The 17,957-nt window shown below is 63.3% G+C and overlaps 1 protein-coding gene across 2 annotated transcripts; it reads left to right on the top strand.

Annotated features, from left to right (window-relative positions):
- Nucleotides 1–468: 468 nt before the first annotated feature.
- TSC22D3 (TSC22 domain family member 3) lies at nucleotides 469–17,225 on the top strand. 2 transcript variants are annotated; one of them, XM_074882371.1, is made up of 3 exons: nucleotides 469–925; nucleotides 15,289–15,340; nucleotides 15,931–17,225. In XM_074882371.1, the coding sequence occupies exons 1-3, from the start codon at nucleotides 603–605 to the stop codon at nucleotides 16,174–16,176; spliced, it is 621 nt and encodes a 206-aa protein (XP_074738472.1). In that variant the 5' UTR covers nucleotides 469–602; the 3' UTR covers nucleotides 16,177–17,225. The 2 variants fall into 2 exon arrangements, with proteins under 2 accessions (XP_074738472.1, XP_074738471.1); XM_074882370.1 differs by lacking the exon at nucleotides 469–925 and adding an exon at nucleotides 14,692–15,022.
- The last annotated feature ends 732 nt before the right edge of the window (nucleotides 17,226–17,957 follow it).

Here is a 17,957-nt window from a genome sequence, read left to right as displayed (position 1 = left end):
TCTGCCTCTGCTCTGGAGCCACGGGGGCTTTTGCGTGCCCCTGCCAAAACCTCGGGGGTTGATGCCGTGGGCACGCTCCAGCCTCCCTGAGCCCCTCTGCTCCCTCCCCAGGAGTCACAGAGCGGGGAAGGGGTGGTCCCCGTCAGCGGGGGAGCACCGTGACCCCTTGTCACCCCCTGCCACTTCCTCCGGGCCACCTCGACCCGCCGGCTTGGGGGTGGCCACGCACCCCACCCCGAGGGCCCGCTGCTGTCTCTGGGCTGCCCCGGGGAGGGGGGGGGGGGCAAAAAGCACCTCGGGGATCCACGCGTGGGGGCAGGACCGGCCGGGGGGGCGGGTGCCGGGGGGGTGGGCGGTGGCGGCGGCGGCGGGGCGGGGTGCGGCGGCGGCGGCGGCGGGCGGCCCGTGCGCTCGGGGCCGCCGTTACCAATCAGCGCGGCGGCGGCGGGGCGGGCGGCCGGGCCGGGCGGGGCGGGCGGCGGAGCCGGGGCGGGCGGGCGCGGCGCTGGGCAGGCGGGCGCGTCCTGCCGCCGCTCGCCCTCCAGCGGCCCCGGGAGCGGCCCCGGTTGCGCCGCCGTGGCAACGCGCGGGGGGATCCCGGGATGTCCTCGTCGCCCGTGGAGGAGTGCCGGTCGCCCGTGGGGCTGGACTGCTGTAGCTGCTGCCTGGACTTGGCCAACCGGAGCGGGCTGGAGGAGGGGGCCGGGGGTGAGAACAACAACCTGGGCAGCCCCACCGTCAGCAGCTTCCGGCAGCTGCAGGAGCAGCTGGTCCGCAAGAACCTCAACACCGACAAGCTGAGCTCCATCATGCGCCAGGACTCGCTGGAGCCCGTCGTGCGGGACCCCTGCTACCTCTTCAACCAGGGCATCTGCAACAGGAACATCGACCAGACCCTGCTCTCCATCCTCCTGCTCTTCCACAGGTGGGTGTCACCGACGGGTGCCGAGGGGGGCTGCCCCGTGTGCTGGGTGCGCCCGGAGCCGGACCAGGGCTGGCTGCGTGCTCGGGAGCTGGCAGCTGGCAGGATGGGGGCAAGACGTGGGGCCTGCAGGGGCTGGCAGGGCAGGGACACCCGTATGACCCTGGACAGGGGGACCCATATGACCCTGGAGCCGGGTAGGGTGGCAGCATTGGGGGTTTCTAGATGGGGAGGGAGAAGCACGAGCGGCCGCGCGTGGCAGGGAGCCCAGTCCACCCGCCATGGGTGGTGCCAACCCAGTCCCTGGGTGCAGGTCTGGGTGGCTCTGCCCAGTGATGGCCAGCAGTGCCCCTCCATTGGTGCTCTGTGTCTGTCCGGGCGGTGACAACAGCCTCCAGTTGTGTGTCTTGGCCCCTGGACTCTGTGTTCATCTGCCTGGCTACATCTTGTCCGCACAGACATTGCCTGCTGGGGCATGGACAGTCTCCTTTTAGTCCTGCGTGGAGAGGAGCAGCTTGTCACTTGGGAAACAGCCGTGCTGCCTCGAAAGCCACCTTTAGAGTTAGTGAAAAACTGGGTAGGGAGCCCAGGAGTCCTGCTGCCAGGTCCTGCTCTGTCAGCAGCTTCCCTGTCTCTCCCTGGAGCAAATTGAGTGGAGACAGATTTGGCCTGGGTGGTATTTCCCATCCCTGGAAAGTGACTCTGCCCCGACCGAGCTGTTCCCTCTCAGCTCAGAGCAGGCTGCTCTGGGACAGGGCTGCCTGCGCCCAAGCAGCAGGACATGCTCGGGACTGGTCCCATCCTCTTGCCAGAAGGCTGGGCTTTACCCTGCCAAGGCTGGCACACGCAGCAGTGCTGGGTCCCTCTCTGCTCCCCTGCTCCGGCATTGCGGGTGGAGGAGACTGAACAGGGGATCCCCGGGGCTGCCACCCCACAGGATCCCCGGCCCTGATGCGGGGGTCCCCAGGGGCGGGGAGGGGACAGAGCTGTCTCAGGTCCTGCACTGGTGCCTCCGGCTCTGCCGTGGGGCTGGCCCTGGTGTCCAGCCACCCTGGAGGGCCGGTGAGATAACAGGGAGCAGCCTGGGCTGTGGGCTGGCAGGCCCGGGGCTCTCCAGCCTAGCCTTGGGAAAGCTGAGCTACACCAGGGGGTACCGCAGGGTGGTGGCACCCGGAGCTGCCTGTGGCTTCAGCAGGTGGGACACATCGCCCCTCCCAGGGCTGAGGGGACATGTGGCCCATTGGTGTGTATATGACAGGCATCTGCATGACTGTCAGGGCAGGCTGTGGCTCTGGGGCTGCTGTGGGTGGGGTAGCATGCAGTTGGGGTCCGTGGCAGCACCCACAACTTTGCAGACACCTCGCCATCCCCTTCCCTCCCTGCATGCACATGCACCTGTAGGCGTGCTTCTGGGCTGTGCACGGGCGTGCAAGCCACCCTTTGCTCCCCTCGCCCGGCACGGGGAGGCGGGTGGGCTCACACGTGGCTGCCCCACGCATGTGAGCCACCCAGGCAATGCGCACGCACCTCCTCGCCCCAGCCAGTGTCTCACGCTGAGCAGGCTGCTCCCTCCGAGCCTTCCTCAGCAAAGACACTCTTCCTGCACTTACATAACGCCGAGCTGCCGCTCAGGTGGGAAAGGAGGAGCTGGGACACCCGCCAAGGCACCCGGCACCCGTCCCAGGCTCCCGGCTGCACAGCAAGCAGCGAACCCACCCAGCTGGGAGGGAAACAGGAGCAAGAGATTTCCCTTCGCTCCGGGAGGCTGCAGCCAGTTGGCATCATGGGCGGAGAGGGGAAGCAAGACACCGTCCCCAGTGCAGGCTGCCGGGGCTGGGTGTCGGAGCCAAGCATCCGGGCTGCTTGCCTGGGGAGGCGGTGACAGTACCCGTGGGCGAGAGGCAGGCGATGTGGGCACAGCTTGCTGCTTTCACACTCGTCCCTGCTGGAGCAGGACCCACAGTGCTCCCAGTGAGCATCGGTCCTCTCTGCTGAGGTAGAGAGCAAGCGGAGGTGACAGGGGACTGGGATTTCTTCCCATTTGTGCCCCTTGGTGCCCCTTGCTGCAGTGCCCAAGCCTGTCCTCCATGCCCTGGTGTGTGTTGCGTCCCGAGAGCCTCCGGGCATTCCCTTTTATGACAGGCTGTACCATAGCGTGGTGCAAAGCCGTGGTGTCCCTCCATCACACCCTGCTTCCAGGCATCCTGCTGCCAGCCTGGTCTGGAGACTGCTTGGGTGATCCCCCTTTGCCCCTGGGTGGCACGGCATGTAGGAGCTGGGGGGCACGGCCCCAGGCACTGGAGGCAGGTGTGCCCACACCTGTGTTTGCTGTTGTTTTGCTGCAGCCTGAACTTTCTCCTCCTGGGGAATGAGCCAAGATACCCAAGAGGTGATAGCATACAAAGCAGGGGATTGTGGGTGCCAGAGGAACACCCCGATAACAGGCTTGATAAGGGCACTCTTGCTGCTGGGACCGAGGAATCTGAGCAGGTTTGTGCCCCTTGTTTTAGCTGATGTGCTCCTACACTGGCACAGGAGGAGGGGGAAGTCATATGGATGCACACGCTTGTGCGTGGCCGAAGTCCAGCCCACAGCGCGGGAGGACCAAGCAACTGCATCTGGACTCTGAGTCTGGCTCTGGGGCTGCTGAAGACAGTTCAGCCCATGCTGGATCAAGCCCTGGGCTCTGCAAGTCAAGGTCAGATCAGTGCTGGGTGGTCCCTGCCAGGCTCTCCATGCTCTTTTCTTGCTGCAGGGATGCTGTGCAGGATGCACAAGGTAGGGATGTTCTGGACCAGTTGTCTACAGGGCTGATGCTCCTGCAGGAAACCTTCCTGCTCAGGGAGTGCATGGGATCCTGTTCAAAAAGGGCTTCTCCCCTCCGTGGCCTCACATGAGGCATTATGAACTGCTCTCCTAGGAGACCTGGGCAGTGCCAAGGGGCCAAGCTCGCATGGGAACATCAGGCGTAGGGAGGGCAGGCAACTGCCATGCTGGCTGGGTGACCCATCTCGGCACTGTGGGCAGAAGAGTCTCCACCATCTCTCCACAATGCCAACGTTACCCTGAGATTGCTCATCCAAGACCCAGGCGCGAGCCTGACCAAGCGTGGGCTGGGGAGAGCAGCCCTGTGACCACGTGGCACCTTTCCCAGGGCTGGGGGGGCTGAGGGGAGCCAGCAGCGTGGGAGGGGGTCAGCACTGCTGGGGAAGAGCAGCACCCTCCCGGGTGCATACTGGTGTGTGATTCAAGCAGGGCCCTGCCTGGCTCTGGGGTGGGGAGAAGAGATATGTGCCAACCTGCTCGCCCACATTGACCAGCCTGTGCCAGCTCTCCTTGCCCAGCCTCTCCTGGGTAAGATCTGGCAGCCTGGCCAGCCTGTGCTCTGTCCTGCTCCGGGCAGCAAGGGGATATCTCTGCCCAGCCAGACCCTCTCTGGGTGCCGTGGGACCTACTGCTCCACCAAACAGGTTGGGCAATGACACACCCTTTGGTCTGAGCCATGAAAGGGGCTGGGGGACACCTTCCCCCAGGTCCTGAGCAAGCCAAGGAAATTTCAGGGAGGCAGGGGAGCTCTGTGCTGCACCAAGAGGCTGAGGGAAGGATGGATCAGGGTGAGAGAAGCCAGGCAGCACCACCTTTCCCACTATAAGGTCAGGCCAGTGAGCAGGAGCTGCCCAGGCAGCGGTGCCAGGGTGGCATCTGTGGCATGGCACCATTTGTTCCCGTCTGTCGGGTGTCACTTTGCATCAGCGATGCAGGAGGAGGAGCCGGAGCCGGGGCGTAAAGGGCATCCTGGCGCGGTGGGGCTGGGGAGCACATTCCTGCCGGCCGAGTGGGCTGGAGCAACAAGGAGGCATTGACAAGGAGAGGGGCCGCGCGGGAGCACGTGTGAGCGTGAGAGAGGTGTGGGTGTGAGACCGGAGAGCCGTCCCGCTGGCCACTCTGCCCTCCCCAGCCCCATGGGGCAGGTCTGCCCGGGGAGGGGGCTGGGAGAGCCACCCTTCCCACTTGGGACTGGTGCACCGGGTATTTGTTTGCTTTGCTCTCGTGGGACACAGCTGCACGTGGCCTGACCCGTGTCTCATAGCATGGTTTGCCGAGCCCTGCAGACCGCCAAGATGCTGGAGAGCTTTCATTTTAGCAGTAAGTGTAGCTTGTACTCCAGGGAATAGCTGACCTTGGCAAGCCCAAATCCTCCCACCGCCTGGAAGATGCCAGTCAGCCAGTGTGCTGTGCCCACCTTGGTTTCCATCACGGGCATCCTGCCACCCTGGGACCCCCACCCCATGACCCAGCAGGCTTCAGGGCAATGTCCCTGCAGGCCAGGCTTGCAGGGGCTCCTGGCCAGGGAAGCCCAGCAGCACTGGGCTCAGCCATGGCACACCGTGCTTGGCACGGCTTGGCAGGGCTGACAGCAGCGTGCACCACACCATGCACCATGCTCATCCCTGCCTGCTTCTGCGGCACCCAGCTCCCTCCAGCAAGGAGATTCCCAAACGTGCCCTGGAGCACAGGAGAGCCCTGCTCAGCCCCTCCAGCCCTTCAGGATGAAACCATTTGCCTCTGCCCACAAGGCTATGGCCAAGAGGGCCTGGCACAGCTGAGCCAAAGTCTAGTGATGCCAACACCAGCTGCACAAAGAAACCTGTCACCTCAGCCTTCTGTGGATGCTCAGGCGCTGCCTGTCTGCCAGGGCACGCACCCAGTTCTGAACAGGCAGGGTGTAGGTGTCCCAAGGGCAGGCAGGGACAGGCAGCAGAGCCCCCTGGGGAAAATGCTGGCTAGGATTTATTTCAAGCTTTGAACTTTAGGTGTGGAAGAATTTGGAGCTGAAGCAGGCTAGAGGGGTCTGCCCTGGTCCCAGCATCATGCCCACATGCTTCCAGACTCATGCTTCCCCCTTCCTTAGTGACACGTGGCCTGATCGTGGATGGTGCTGAGATCGGTACTGCTGAGCTCAGCTGTGAGTTGGGGCTGGAGCTGGCCCACAGGGGAAGACTTTTACAGCTCGGCCAGCATCTCAGCTCCCACCAGACACACAGTGTGGACGTGGTTGCTGTGGGCAATGCCTTTGTGGGCATGCCATGCCCTTGGTGAGCTCCTCTGTGCTGGGACCGAACATCACCTCCCTGGCCACCTCCCAGCACAGAGGGGGTTAAAGCTAGCCCTGTACTTTGGGGGAGCACCGTGACCTGTGTGGGACTGAGAGATCCAGGACACTTGTCAGCAGAGCCTGGCAGCTGTGTGTGTGCACGGGGGCTGTGACCGCAGCACTGTCAGGTGGCTACCAAGGGGAGAGGGGGTCCAGGCAGATCCTGCCCTTGGAAAGCAACTGAGACCCTGTTTGCAGAGGGCAGAGGTTACCCCGGGGTGTGTGGTGGGGGAGTGAGGGCTGGAGAGGTGTTAAAGGCTGCAACCTGTCCCAAAGCCATGCTTTGCCGTTGAGTTGCAAGTTATATTTATCCAGGTGCCACACATTGCTGGCTTCGGGACAGGAGTTCGTCATCCTCTGTCTGTGTGCTTAGAGTTATATATATATTTGAGGGGCTTTTGCTGCAGAATTACTCTGGTGGCAGAGCAGAAGCCCTGGGCCCCTCCCTGCTCTGCTGACCCCCTGGCCCTGGGGTTAGGGTGTGATCCAGTCCATGCCACCCCTTGCCTGTGACTCCCCTGGGGACAGGGTGGCCAATGCCACAGGACAGGACAAGACATCCCCGTGGCCCCAAGTGAAACCATCCCACTGATCCCCCCATGACACTGGGCAGGACTACTCCAGGCTGTTTGGAGGCAGGGGACAGTCTTAGGTCATCTCCAAGGGTTCGAATGACCCAGGTTAAGGCTGGCAACCGAGGCCAGGCACACAGACAGCCACAGCAGCACCACAGGTACGCGTCCTACCAGCAGCTTATTGTTTTTCATGTTGTTATTGTTCTGAAATGTCAGCGAGGGAAGGGTTTTAACGAAGCGTCCCTGGTTTGAAATGCCCGGGATTCTTCGCAAAGGCCAGGCGGGGTATTAATAACCAGCTCTGCTGAAACTGCGCAGCCCCAGCGCGCGTCCTTGCCTGACCTCCTGCGGGGCGGCTGGCTCACGCGCCAGCGGAGCTTGGCTTCTCTCCCTCCCGCTCCTGACCCTCACCAGGTTGTGTCTGGCCGGGCTTCTCACCCCCCCCCGCTGGGTCCAGCCAGCCGACCCTGGGGAAGGGACGTTGAGGGGCTGCTGGGGCTCCCCCTGAGCATCCCCATTGGGCCAGGCAGGGGAGTGCAAAGCGCATGCACCTTTGAAAGGGGAAGGTGAGGATTCAAGGGTGTCCTCGAACATGGGTTAGTCTGGGCTGGAAGAGTAGCTTTTGGTTGCACGGGGTGCTGACGTGCTGCTCTCTTGCAGCTTCCCAGCCTCTGTCCTGTCATTATATAACGAGATGCCTTCCAATTAGCGAGCCAGGCACTCCCGCACGCCGCAGGGCAGGAGCTGCCAACACTGAGTGTGGCTCCGGAGCGCCCGCTCCTGCCTGCAAAGTGGCCTGGGATTTCTTTCGACAGATGCCAGAGGCCCTGCCTTGGGGTTCCTCCCTCGGGCTGTGGATCTCCAGAAAAGCCATCTCTGCACCAGCGAGGGGCTTGGGGAGGGCAGAGCCCAGGCTGGCAGCCCCCTGCCCACTGCACACTTTGGGGTTCGAGGGCACCACATTGCCCTGGTGCTGGGGGGGTCCCTTCGGCATCACGACCACCTCCGCTCTGTCCCCAGTTCCCTGAAAACAGACAAGAGAAGGGCAGCCAGGATCCGGGGACGATCCATTTGGGACTGTCCAGGATGATACAGTGGGCCACAAAACAAGGACAGGCCTGAAGTTCACAGCCTGGGCTGGCAGGAGACCTGCAGGGCGGGGCATGGCTAACCAAGGGAGGTGGTAAAATGGAGTTCAGTTACAGGACTCCACCTCACAGGGCCCGTGGGTGTGAAATGCTTGCTCTGCGGACAGATTTGTGGATGAAAACTCTGCTGAGGGTTCAGTCCACCCATCCTCCCCACAGCTGGGCATCCCTGACCCACAGGAGACAGGGAGTGTGGCTGGGGGTTGGCTGTGTTCCCCCGCCACAGCCAGGAATTATGTTAGTGGGAACACTGTGGGGTTTTTTGCTGGGCTGTGACATACCTGACACCCTCCCTCGGCATGCTGCAGCTGTGGGACCCTGCACAGGCTGGGTGGGAGCAGCGGGGTGGTGAGGATTGCTGCACGGCCGCTGGTAGGGTGCCCGCTGGGGCAGCCCAAGCTGTGCAGGCAGCAGCATGGGGCTGGAGTTGACAAACGCAGGCAAGGCGGGAGGTTGGGCTGTGTGGTCCAGGGCTGGTAATAAGCATATCAGCCCTTTTTCCTCTTCCCCTCCTACCCCAGCATGCCTGGGGAAGCCGTAGCTTTGGGGGCTTTCTATGTACAGCATCGCAGGGAGGGCTCTGCCAGAGCCAAGTAATTTCTGACCTCCCCTCCTCACACTGCTGCTGGGGGGCAGCTGCTACTGGGGTGCACTGGGTGGGGGCACAGAAGGAAGAAGGGGGGCCAGTGACAAAGTTAGAGAAAGAAAAATTGCAGCTCTCAGCAGGCCGGCTCTGGGGTGTACACTCGCATGCCAGAAAAAACAGAACTGGGAGTACAGCCAAGTACCTTTATCAGAGGAAGCAGGCAGCCCAACAGCTGGACATGGGAGCCTGCCAGGGCTCCCTCCGCCCGCCCCACACTGCCTCCAGCCCAACAGGTTGGAGGAGTCCCCATGCCCCAATCCCTGCCCATGCCCTGCTGCCCGACAGGGGGATTTGCCATGTCCCCTGCCTGCAGCCCATGGGAGCTCGCTCTGCCTCTGTCAGTGGTGGAGGGGAGGACAGGTTCCCCATCGGCCTTCCCTGATTGCAAACCCTCCCTGGGCTTCCCCAGCATTGCAGAGGCCGTAACTGCCCCGTTGCTCTGGTGTCCCCTAGCCCTGGGACTGGGACTAGGTCTAGCAAGGCCAGCAGCACTGGCTCTGCAGTCAGGGGCTTGCATACCTGCCTGGGTATGCAAGATGCACCCAGGAGGGGTTGCTGTCTGCTCTGGAGCAGCACATGCCCTGGGTTGAGGGATTTATGAGCCTTGGGGCTCTGGTGGGCATGAATCAAGTCCCCATGTCACAGAACTTTTGGTTGTGTGGGGCTGCCACAGGTCCCGCACAGCCCCTGGAAGGCACCGGCTGAGCCAGGGATAGTGCCAAGTCTGCAGTAAACAGCTTAGCCAGGACATCTTCAGGATGAGGAAACCAAGAGCTGGCCAAATGGTGTGCTCCGGCAGCTCTGGCCCCACAGCCCTCGGGACTGGCAGAGCAGCCCCATGCCAGCGCTGCAGGGCAAGCAGGTGCAGTTTGGGATGCTGGGAGTGGGACTGCCGAGGGGGACAGCAGGTGACACAGCTGCTTGCTTGTCCGTGGGCAGCCCCCTGGCATTACTTCTCCCTCCCCAGCACCAGGATAGGGCTGCGGGGCAAGACTGGGGGCTCCACAGACCTGTCCCACACCCAGCCCTTCCCACCATGGGCTCCCACAAGCCCCAGCCATCGCCGATGTCCCCAGCCACCCCTCCTTCAGCTTCTCCAGGGCACGGCTGGCCCTGGCGCTGGCATCCCCAGTCCCCTTGGCCAGCACAGACATGGCTGCAGGATTTCAGGCTGTGAAAGGCAGAGTTCTCTTAGCTGCATGTTTGCAAGCAGTGCCTTTTCCTCTCCCGCTCTGCTCTGACCCTTTGAGCTGGAGATCTGGCTCTGTGGAGTAGCCTGGGCAGCTTTGGCTCTGAGCCTTTCCCGTATTGCTCTCCAGTGTCTCCGAGGCTAGGCAATAAACATTTCCCACGCCTCAGACCCTCTGAAGGGCCTTCCTCCCATTGAACTGAGTCCTTGGGAGAAAACAAGCCAGGAATGCTGCCACGGAGCAGCGAGAATGGCCTGGAGCTGGGGGAGAGCAGGGGCTGAGAAGCCAGGACTGCTCCTGTACCGGCCGTTCCTCCAGCTCTCACCAGCATCTGACGAGGCAAGGGCATCCTTTGGCGTGTGGCACTGCAACGCCTGGCACAGGTTCAATGCAGGAGGCTGAGTGCGATAGCACATCTCAGCCGTGGGGCCGTGGGGCCAGGGCCGTGTCCCCTGACCCACAACACACTGCAGGTGTGGGCTGCCAGGAGGTGAGAGATGATGCCGGCATCCCGCTCCCTGTCGTCCCTTGCTCCAGCCAGGCTCAGCCCTGCAGTGGCTGCAGCCCGGCTGTGTTCGTGCCTCTGCATCCTGTTGCAGCAGAGGGGGTCGTCACTAAATGTCACCTGGCGATCGGGGCTGGCATCTCCCCAGCTGCGGCTCAGGCTGTGTATGGGCTGGCTGAGGGGTTGCTAGCAGCTTTGGGGTAGTCTGCAGGGCCATTGCTGGGGGTGACACCATCTCTCCTAGCTGCTCGATGACAGCCACGGGTTATTTTTTTCCCCCAGAGAGTGCAACAATTCATGTCACAATTACACTGTATCGCGGCTGCTGTTATTGTTCCCAAAATAACCACAGGCACGAGCCGGGGCCTTGCCTGATGAACCTCCCATAGCTGCACACATGAGGCAAGAGCTGCCGTGCTTCTGCCCCAGGGATGGAGCTCACACCACTGGCCCCTCTCGCCCAGCCTGCTACAAGGCGCCCATCACCATGGCCTCTGGTGCCATAGGGTATCAGCGAGTCTGTGGCCCCCTGCTCTTTAGGAAGAGCAAGGAGGGATGTTGCCCACCCTGCTCTGCAGCTGCCAGGCCCTGGAGGAGCAGGAACGGGGCAGTGGGAGAGGAAGCAGATCCCAGCAGCCCTGCTGGAGTGGGGCCAGCAGCCCGGCAAGGCCTTCTGCTGGGACCACGGGGGGCTGGGAAAGGGCCCCCCACCGCTCGGGGCGCAGCTGGAGCCCCACGCAGGACTCTGCTGCTGTGGGAGGTGTTTGGACAGCCCACAGGAGCTCCTGTGGAGATCCCTGGGGAGAGCTGAGCACAAACCAGGGGTCTGGCAGAGAGCTGCGAGCTGATGCTCCCACCCCTGTGATGCCAGTTGGTCTGCAATGGAGCCACCCTGTGCGTTGCGGGTGTCTCCCCCCTGCACAAGGGGACAGCTGAGCTGCTCCGTGTGTGCATGCACGGGTGTGCGTCAGCGTCAGCTGTGAGTCAGGGCAACGTGTGCGTGTGCGTGGGGGGGTACCCGCAGCGCACGTGCGGGATGCATCGGCATGCATACAGGAGGGGGCTTGTTTGTAGGGTGTACATGCACAAGTGCGTGCGCGTGCGGGATGTGTGTGTGTGCACCTGTGTGCAGGGTGCATGTCCATGCGGGCTAGAAAATGCACATGTGCATGCAAGGGAGGGGGGGTGTGTCTGTGCAGGTGTGCCTGTGTGTGCAGGGTGTGCATGTGCACGCAGGACTCGCACATGTGTGCGTGAATGTATGGGCGGCAAGGTGTGCCCGTGTTTGTGTGCACCCAGCCACGCGTCCAGGGGTGTCTGCAGCAGAAGCCACATCTCCCTAGTGGGTGTGCAGGCGAGGGGCTGCAGGGGGGTGGGCTGCATTCCTGCGGAGGCTGTGCCAGGGGGAGGTAGCAGCCCCCCTGCCCAGTATGACCTGTCCCCATCCGAGCAGGCTGCCTTGGCATTCCTCATTAATTAAGTGCTGGGAAGAAAAGAGAAAGCAGAGCCTTCTGCACTTCCATCCCTAAAAAGCATCCCTCCCCTGGGGGTCTCATGGAGGGGGGCAGCATCCTTCCCAGCCTCACAGCCAGGGACCCTGCGCCCCAAGCAGTGGTGGCTGTGGTGAGGGCTGCGCAGGGCTGGGAAAGACCCCAGGAGGGGCAGCAGGGGAGTCAGCAACTTTGTTTATTTTTGCAGTAGTCCCAGCTCCATGGGAAAAATATTGGAGGTGGCAGAGCTGAAGCGATTTCCTCCTGAAGCGCTACACTGCTGTGCTTCCCCGCTTTGTTCCAGCAGCTGCGGAAATTGCCGGCTTTTCTCCAGCCCTTAGTGCTCGAGCACTGCATCGGGAAGGGACAGGGCAGGGCCCCAGGACCCCAAAGCCATGGGGCAAAGGCCACGAGCCAGGTTTCGGTCTGCCTTGGTCCCTGGCACTAATAATTTAGGGCTTTCCTTTGGGAAGGGGGCTGGGCCAGGTCTGGGGGTGCCATAGCCTGGGAGATGGGGAGGTGGGGAAACCGAGGCACAGCTGCCAGGACTTGGAGCAGACTGGGGTCTGCTCATCCTATCTCCCTGCTGCTGCCCACCTCTCTGCAGGAGACAGGAGGTGGCATAAGCAGTGCCGCACCCAACCGTGTGAGGGAAAATGCCTCCCTCCTTCTCTCCTGCCCTCTCCACAGTGAGACAGGCAACTTCCCTGAGCTGCAATGGGAAACCGAGTCATGAGACCCTCGGCGTGGGTGGCCTGAGCTTGTCCTGGCCGAGGGGACACAGCTGTGCCCCATGTCCTGGGGGCTGCCACCCTGCCCAGCACCAGCCACCCTGGGGACAAGCGCACACAGGGCGCCTTTCATCTGCCCGTGGAGAGTGGCAGCCGCCCGCTCCCCGCTTGGCACCCGCACGGCTCGGGGTGGCACACTGGTCCGCCGGCCCCTGAAAGGGCCGATTGAGCGTGGCTGAGGTCATCCGCCCGGCGTGTTTACCCCGTGCCCGCGGCCCCGGGATGCAGCCGGCACCCAGGCTGTCCCTGCCACCCGGCGGGCCGGGGGGACGCGGCTGCAGGCAGAGCCGGCATCGCTGCCGGGGAGCAGAGGGGCTGGAGCGGGGTCGCAGGCGCCAGCATGGCCTTCCAGCCGCCATACTCCCCGAGCCTCTTCAGGAGGAGGGACTGGTGAGTAGGGCCTGGCCACGGGCAGGGTGGGGGGACACCCGCCAGCCCCGGGGCTGGGGGGGACAAACCCCTGCCCACTCTCCACAGCATCAGCCCCTGCCCAGCAGCTTTTCATGGGCCAGGCTGGTGTTGGCACGGGGCGGGGATGTGCATCATCCCCCCTTCAGAGAGAGGGATGAACGGGTCCCACATGTGCCACCCCCTGGGGAGAAGCTCCCCTTCCATGCGCAATCCCCCCACTGGGGAGAAGAAGGTACTTTCTTGCATCCCCACATCAAACCTGTGTGTCTCGGGGCACCTGCACATGCCTGGCCGTGGTTCACGGAGTCCCACGCAGGGTGCCTGTGTCCTTCACCACTCAGGACATCGTGGTCCTCATCCTGCCCTGGGAGGCAAGGGTGCGATTTTCTGGGGAGCAGGTTTCCTTTTCTGATGGGGAAATGCTGCTCCAGCCACCCTCAGCCCTTTCCCTGAGGAAGGGGCATGGCAGCACACCCGCCAGCTGGGGCTCCTCAGGCTGCTCCCCATGCTGGCACCCACCAGCCAGGTGCTGGGCATCTTCAGCACCCCGGGGATCAGGGGATTTGGGGTCCTCTGTAGCATCTCTGGGGTGCACGCAGCCCTGCCAGCACTAATGCTTTCTCAGGTGCTGCACCGTGGCGTGGGCTCTCTCACAGGTCTCGTTCAGCATCAGCCCCCACCCTGGTTTGCACAGGACAAGCCTCGAGGGGTCGGTGGCAGCGGGGTGATCACCCGGGTGCTGAGCAAAGTCCCACCAGGTCCAGGTCCAGAGGGCAGAGATAAACCCCGGAGCTGGCGGGGCAGCCCAGGGAGAGCGGCCAAGCGTGGGGGGGGCCATCACCCATGGCGGGCAGAGCCCCCCACGGCCCCCCTCATGTTGCTGGGAGCATTTTGGGGGCTCACGGAGGAGACGCGCTCGCTCTGTGCGCATGTCGCTCTGCGGGCGCGCTGGCGGCGCTGGCGTGACCCCGGTGCTTGCACACGCGTGGGCACATGCGGGGACGCCGCTCCGCACAAACACAGCGCGCAGCCGGCCCCCGGCTGTGCAACCCCCAGCATCCCCCCCCCCCCCCCCCCCCCCCCCCCCCCCAGCAGCACCGGGCGCCCCAATCTCCCTCCGCGTGGGTCGGGGGGCAGCCCGGGGCCGGATCAGGCCCCTCTGCAGTGCCGGCCCTGGCCGCGGGGCGGCGGCCCCCCCCGGCCGCAGCGCGGCCCCGGCTCCCGTCGAGGGGGGGTGCGGACGGGGCTATGCAAGGGCGGGGCCGGCGGCTGGACCCGGGCTTGTTTTGCACCCCGGGGTTTGTTTTGCACGCCGGTTTTGTTTTTCACTCCCGTTTTTGTTTCGGAGTCCGGTTTTGTTTTGCACACGCCCGTGTTGTTTTTCCACCCCCGTTTCTGTTTTGCACTCCCGGTTTCGCTTTGCACGCCCGTGGCCGCCTCTTTTCCTTCTGCACCCCCCCCCCCTCCCCTTTGCAGCCGCGGCGGGCCCCGCTGTGCGGGTGTCGTCCTTTTCCCAGTCCCCCAAGCAGGTCCCCCCCACACCTGAACCCCCATCCCGGTTATAAGTGGGGAGCACAGGAGAGGGGTGCTGAGACGTGTGCGCTGCAGAGAAATGTGGGGTGGAGGGATGGGTGCTGGGGACGGAGGGGGTGCCAGGACTCAGGGTGCAGAAGGCGAACGGTGCAGGAGTGGGTGCACAGATGAAGGGGTGCAGAGTCTCGAGGACACAGTGCTGGGGGCGGGGGGGCAGGGAGGGCCTGCACTGGGAGGGGGCCGTGCTGTGCTGGGGTGCAACTGGGAGGCAACGAGGTGCGGCAGTGGGGTGCAGGGGTGCCGTACCGGATGCAGGGGTGCCGTACCGGGGTGCAGGGGTGCCATACCGCAGACCGGGACGCAGCACCGGGGCAGCGCCAGGCGCGGCGCTGTGGGGCGACGGGCGGGCCCGGCCCCGCTGGCACCGCCCGACGGGGCGGACGCCGCCGGTATAAAGCGGGGGATGGTGAGGGGGGAGCTGCAGAGCGTTCTGCTGCTTTTCGTCTGGTCTCGTCGCTCTCCGCAGCCGTAGCCATGAGCACTGGCATGTACCAGTCCCCCATGGAGGTGGCTGTCTACCAGCTCCACAACTTCTCCATCTCTTTTTTCTCCTCCCTGCTCGGGGGGGACGTGGTCTCCGTGAAGCTCGATAACAGGTAGGGGCAGCCCCGGTACCGGCCCCGGGGGAGCCCGCTGCATTGCCCCTGCTGAAAAGGGCGGGGGGGGGGGGGGGTGTCACATGCACCGTTGCTCTGGAGTGGGGGGGACGGGGGACGGGTCGGTGCATTGATCCTCAGTGAGGGAGGAAGCGCCGGTGCGTTGCAGGCTGGGCTGGGGGGGGGTCCCCGCTGCATGGATCCCCTGGGGAAGGGGGGTGCTCGGGGGCTCGCTGCTAACGTCCTGCCTCTCCGCTCTCTTCCAGCGCCTCCGGAGCCAGCGTGGTGGCCATCGACAACAAGATCGAGCAGGCAATGGTGAGCCGCAGCGCTACTCCCCTCGCGCACCTTGCTCCGTGACACCCCCCCAGTTGATCTTGCTTGGAGGGGGGGGCGTCCCCAGTCTCCGGGTGGGTGCTCTGCCCGGAGAGGGGGTCCCCGCTCCCCAGCCTGTTGCTGGGCAGAGCAGCTCCTTTGTCTGCCTGCCGCAGCTGGCTGAGCTCATTGGCTCCGGTAGTGCCGCAGTGCGCAGGGAGCCTGCCGAGGGGGGGGACCCGGGAAGGACCCTCCGGGGATGTGAGGGTGACCAAGCAGGGTCCCATGGGTGATAGGGAGCTGCAGCCTGTTGAACCCCCAGGGTAAGGGAGGGAGCTGGAGAGTGCCGCCGGAGGCAGCGAGTCCTGGGAGATGGGGGACCTGAGGGGATGCTACGGGTGCTGGCCTGGGGGGCTGCTGGGTGAGCACCGAGCCCTGGCCAGGGTGCCAAGGGTGGGGTGCGGAGGGGGAGCCTTTGGGAAAAGCCTTTGCAGCACTTGGCGAGTGGCTGGTGGCATTGGTTGGTGGGGCAGGGTGGGAGCAACACACAAGGGTGTAACCTTTGAGTGATCAATCTCTTCGGTCTTTTGCAGGATCTTGTGAAAAATCACCTGATGTATGCAGTGCGGGAGGAGGTGGAGGTCCTGAAAGAGCAAATCAAAGAACTGTTGGAGAAAAACTCCCAGCTGGAGCGTGAAAACAGCCTCCTGAAGACCCTTGCCAGCCCTGAGCAGCTGGAGAAGTTCCAGTCCCGGCTCCCCGCGGAGGTCCTGTGCCCGGAGGAGCAGAGCCCCGGGGCAGCTGCCCCAGCCCAGCACTCAGGGGGCTCTGCGGTGTAAGGTGGCTCTGTCCTCGGGGTGGGCAGAGCCACAGAACTCTTTCTACTTAATCTCCTGCAAAATCGTTTCCGCCTTCATCTCACACGAAGGACTGCCAGACCCCGGCGCTGAGCCGTGCCCCCCCCGGGCAACCCTGGCCAGCTAGCAGAGCCAGCGGCCATCTCCTGCACGAGGATGCTCTTCTGCGAGGGAGACGCGGGCAGCTGACCCCTCCCCATCCAACCACCCGCCGTGTACCAGGAGTAAATCTGTGGCCTGCCTGTCCCAGGTTCTGCTGAAACCTGGGCATCCGTAACACCCTGGCAGTGCCAGGCGGCCTTTGGCACTTTAATGGGAATCCACGGTTGGAAGGAGTACACGCCGAGTCCTGTGCCTTTGCTGCACTGTGCAGGGAGGGGGTGTCTCTTTCTGGCAAAGCCTGACGTTGGAGGAAGACCGTTGTTTAGTGAGCGATGCAGATTTGTCCCGCTAGCCACCCAGGAGCATGCTGGAACCCAAATCTGACTCTGAGCAGCACTGGTGGTGGCAGTTGCGGTGTAGTGCATGGCTGTACGCACATCAGTGTGGGGATTACAAGGAAAAAAAAAAAAGCTTGTTTTATTAGTTTGGGCATCTTCTGTAGCTGTATCTATGTATAAACACACGTATGAGCGGTGCCCATGAGGCTGTGGGGTGCCCTGCTCTGGGCTAGCCGTGCCCATCTGTACAGCTGGGGGATTCGAGGCAAGACTGGAATGGCGAGCAGCTGTAACTGGGTGGCCAGTGCTGCGAGCAGCACAGAGGGGATGGTTTCACCCCTCTCTGGCATCCACCATGACAGAGCCATGCGACAGCACTGGGAGGATCTGGACTGACTGCTGGGCAGAGCCATGACAGGGGCTGCGCTCCAGCCCGCTGGGTTGGGGGGAGCTGGCCCGTGCTCCTGGGCTCCCCACCTTCCCTGGCCAGCAATCTGGGAAGTGACGGGACGTCCATTTTGACGTCGGAAGCGGTGACACAGTTGTGTAAATCTAGGTAGAAATGGCAATAAACTCTACTTTTTATATAAACCTGTGCCCCAAGCTGTGTGTCTGTGGCTGGGAAGGAGGAGGTGTTGGGGGGCGGGAGGGGGACAGTGTGGATTGCTGGGGAAGGGGCTGGGGCTTGCTGGGATGAGACTGGTGAGGATACAGTTCTGCAAACCCACTGGGGACTGGGCTGGTGCAAGTCCTCAGGTGGGAAAGCCTGGCAGCTCCCCACCCTTGGGCGGGGGTCAGCCCTCCCTAAACTACCCTGGATTTTTGGAGATGTGAGCAGGCACCCCTTTCCCAGGGGACTGGGTGTGTGGAGGGAAAGGTGCCCTGAACCTACAGGTCTTTGTCCTCTGTGTCATGCCTATGACCAGGCGTGTGTGCAGGACAGGCTGGGGGGGCCAAGCAGGGAGGAGACTCTTCAAGCTGTGTGGAGCTGTATGTACCCCCAGCCCAGCTCTGCTCTTCCTCGGGTGTTTCTGTTCTGCTGCTTCTCACAGACATCGATTTTTTTTTTTTTTTTTTTTGAACCATCTTGAAACAAGGTGTGAGGGTCAGAGGATGGGTCAGCTGGATTGAACAGGGCTGGATGGGGGTGGAGGGTGCACCAACCCTATCCTTAGGGTACAGCCAGCCTTGGATTCAACTCCATGGAGTAGGTGGGAGAGGGGAAGGAAAAAAAAAAAAAACACAAAAGCTTCCATCTTTGGGGATGCTGGTAGCTATGACATTTGGGTGAGGGTTAAAGGCTGATGGGTACCAGGAGAGCCA

The sequence above is a fragment of the Strix uralensis genome, chromosome 13 (assembly GCF_047716275.1).
Source record: "Strix uralensis isolate ZFMK-TIS-50842 chromosome 13, bStrUra1, whole genome shotgun sequence".
NCBI classification, from domain to species: domain Eukaryota; kingdom Metazoa; phylum Chordata; class Aves; order Strigiformes; family Strigidae; genus Strix; species Strix uralensis.
Note: the sequence above shows the minus strand (reverse complement) of the source record. Positions and strands in the feature narration are given on the sequence as shown.

What these genes read in the sequence shown, in the direction of transcription:
- TSC22D3 (XM_074882371.1), top strand. Translation starts at nt 603, where the DNA reads ATGTCCTCGTCGCCCGTGGAGGAGTGCCGGTCGCCCGTGGGGCTGGAC. An exon ending in ATCCTCCTGCTCTTCCACAG is followed by an intron (nt 926 to 15,288) that starts GTGGGTGTCACC and finishes GCTCTCTTCCAG; the next exon opens with CGCCTCCGGAGCCAGCGTGG. An exon ending in ACAAGATCGAGCAGGCAATG is followed by an intron (nt 15,341 to 15,930) that starts GTGAGCCGCAGC and finishes GGTCTTTTGCAG; the next exon opens with GATCTTGTGAAAAATCACCT.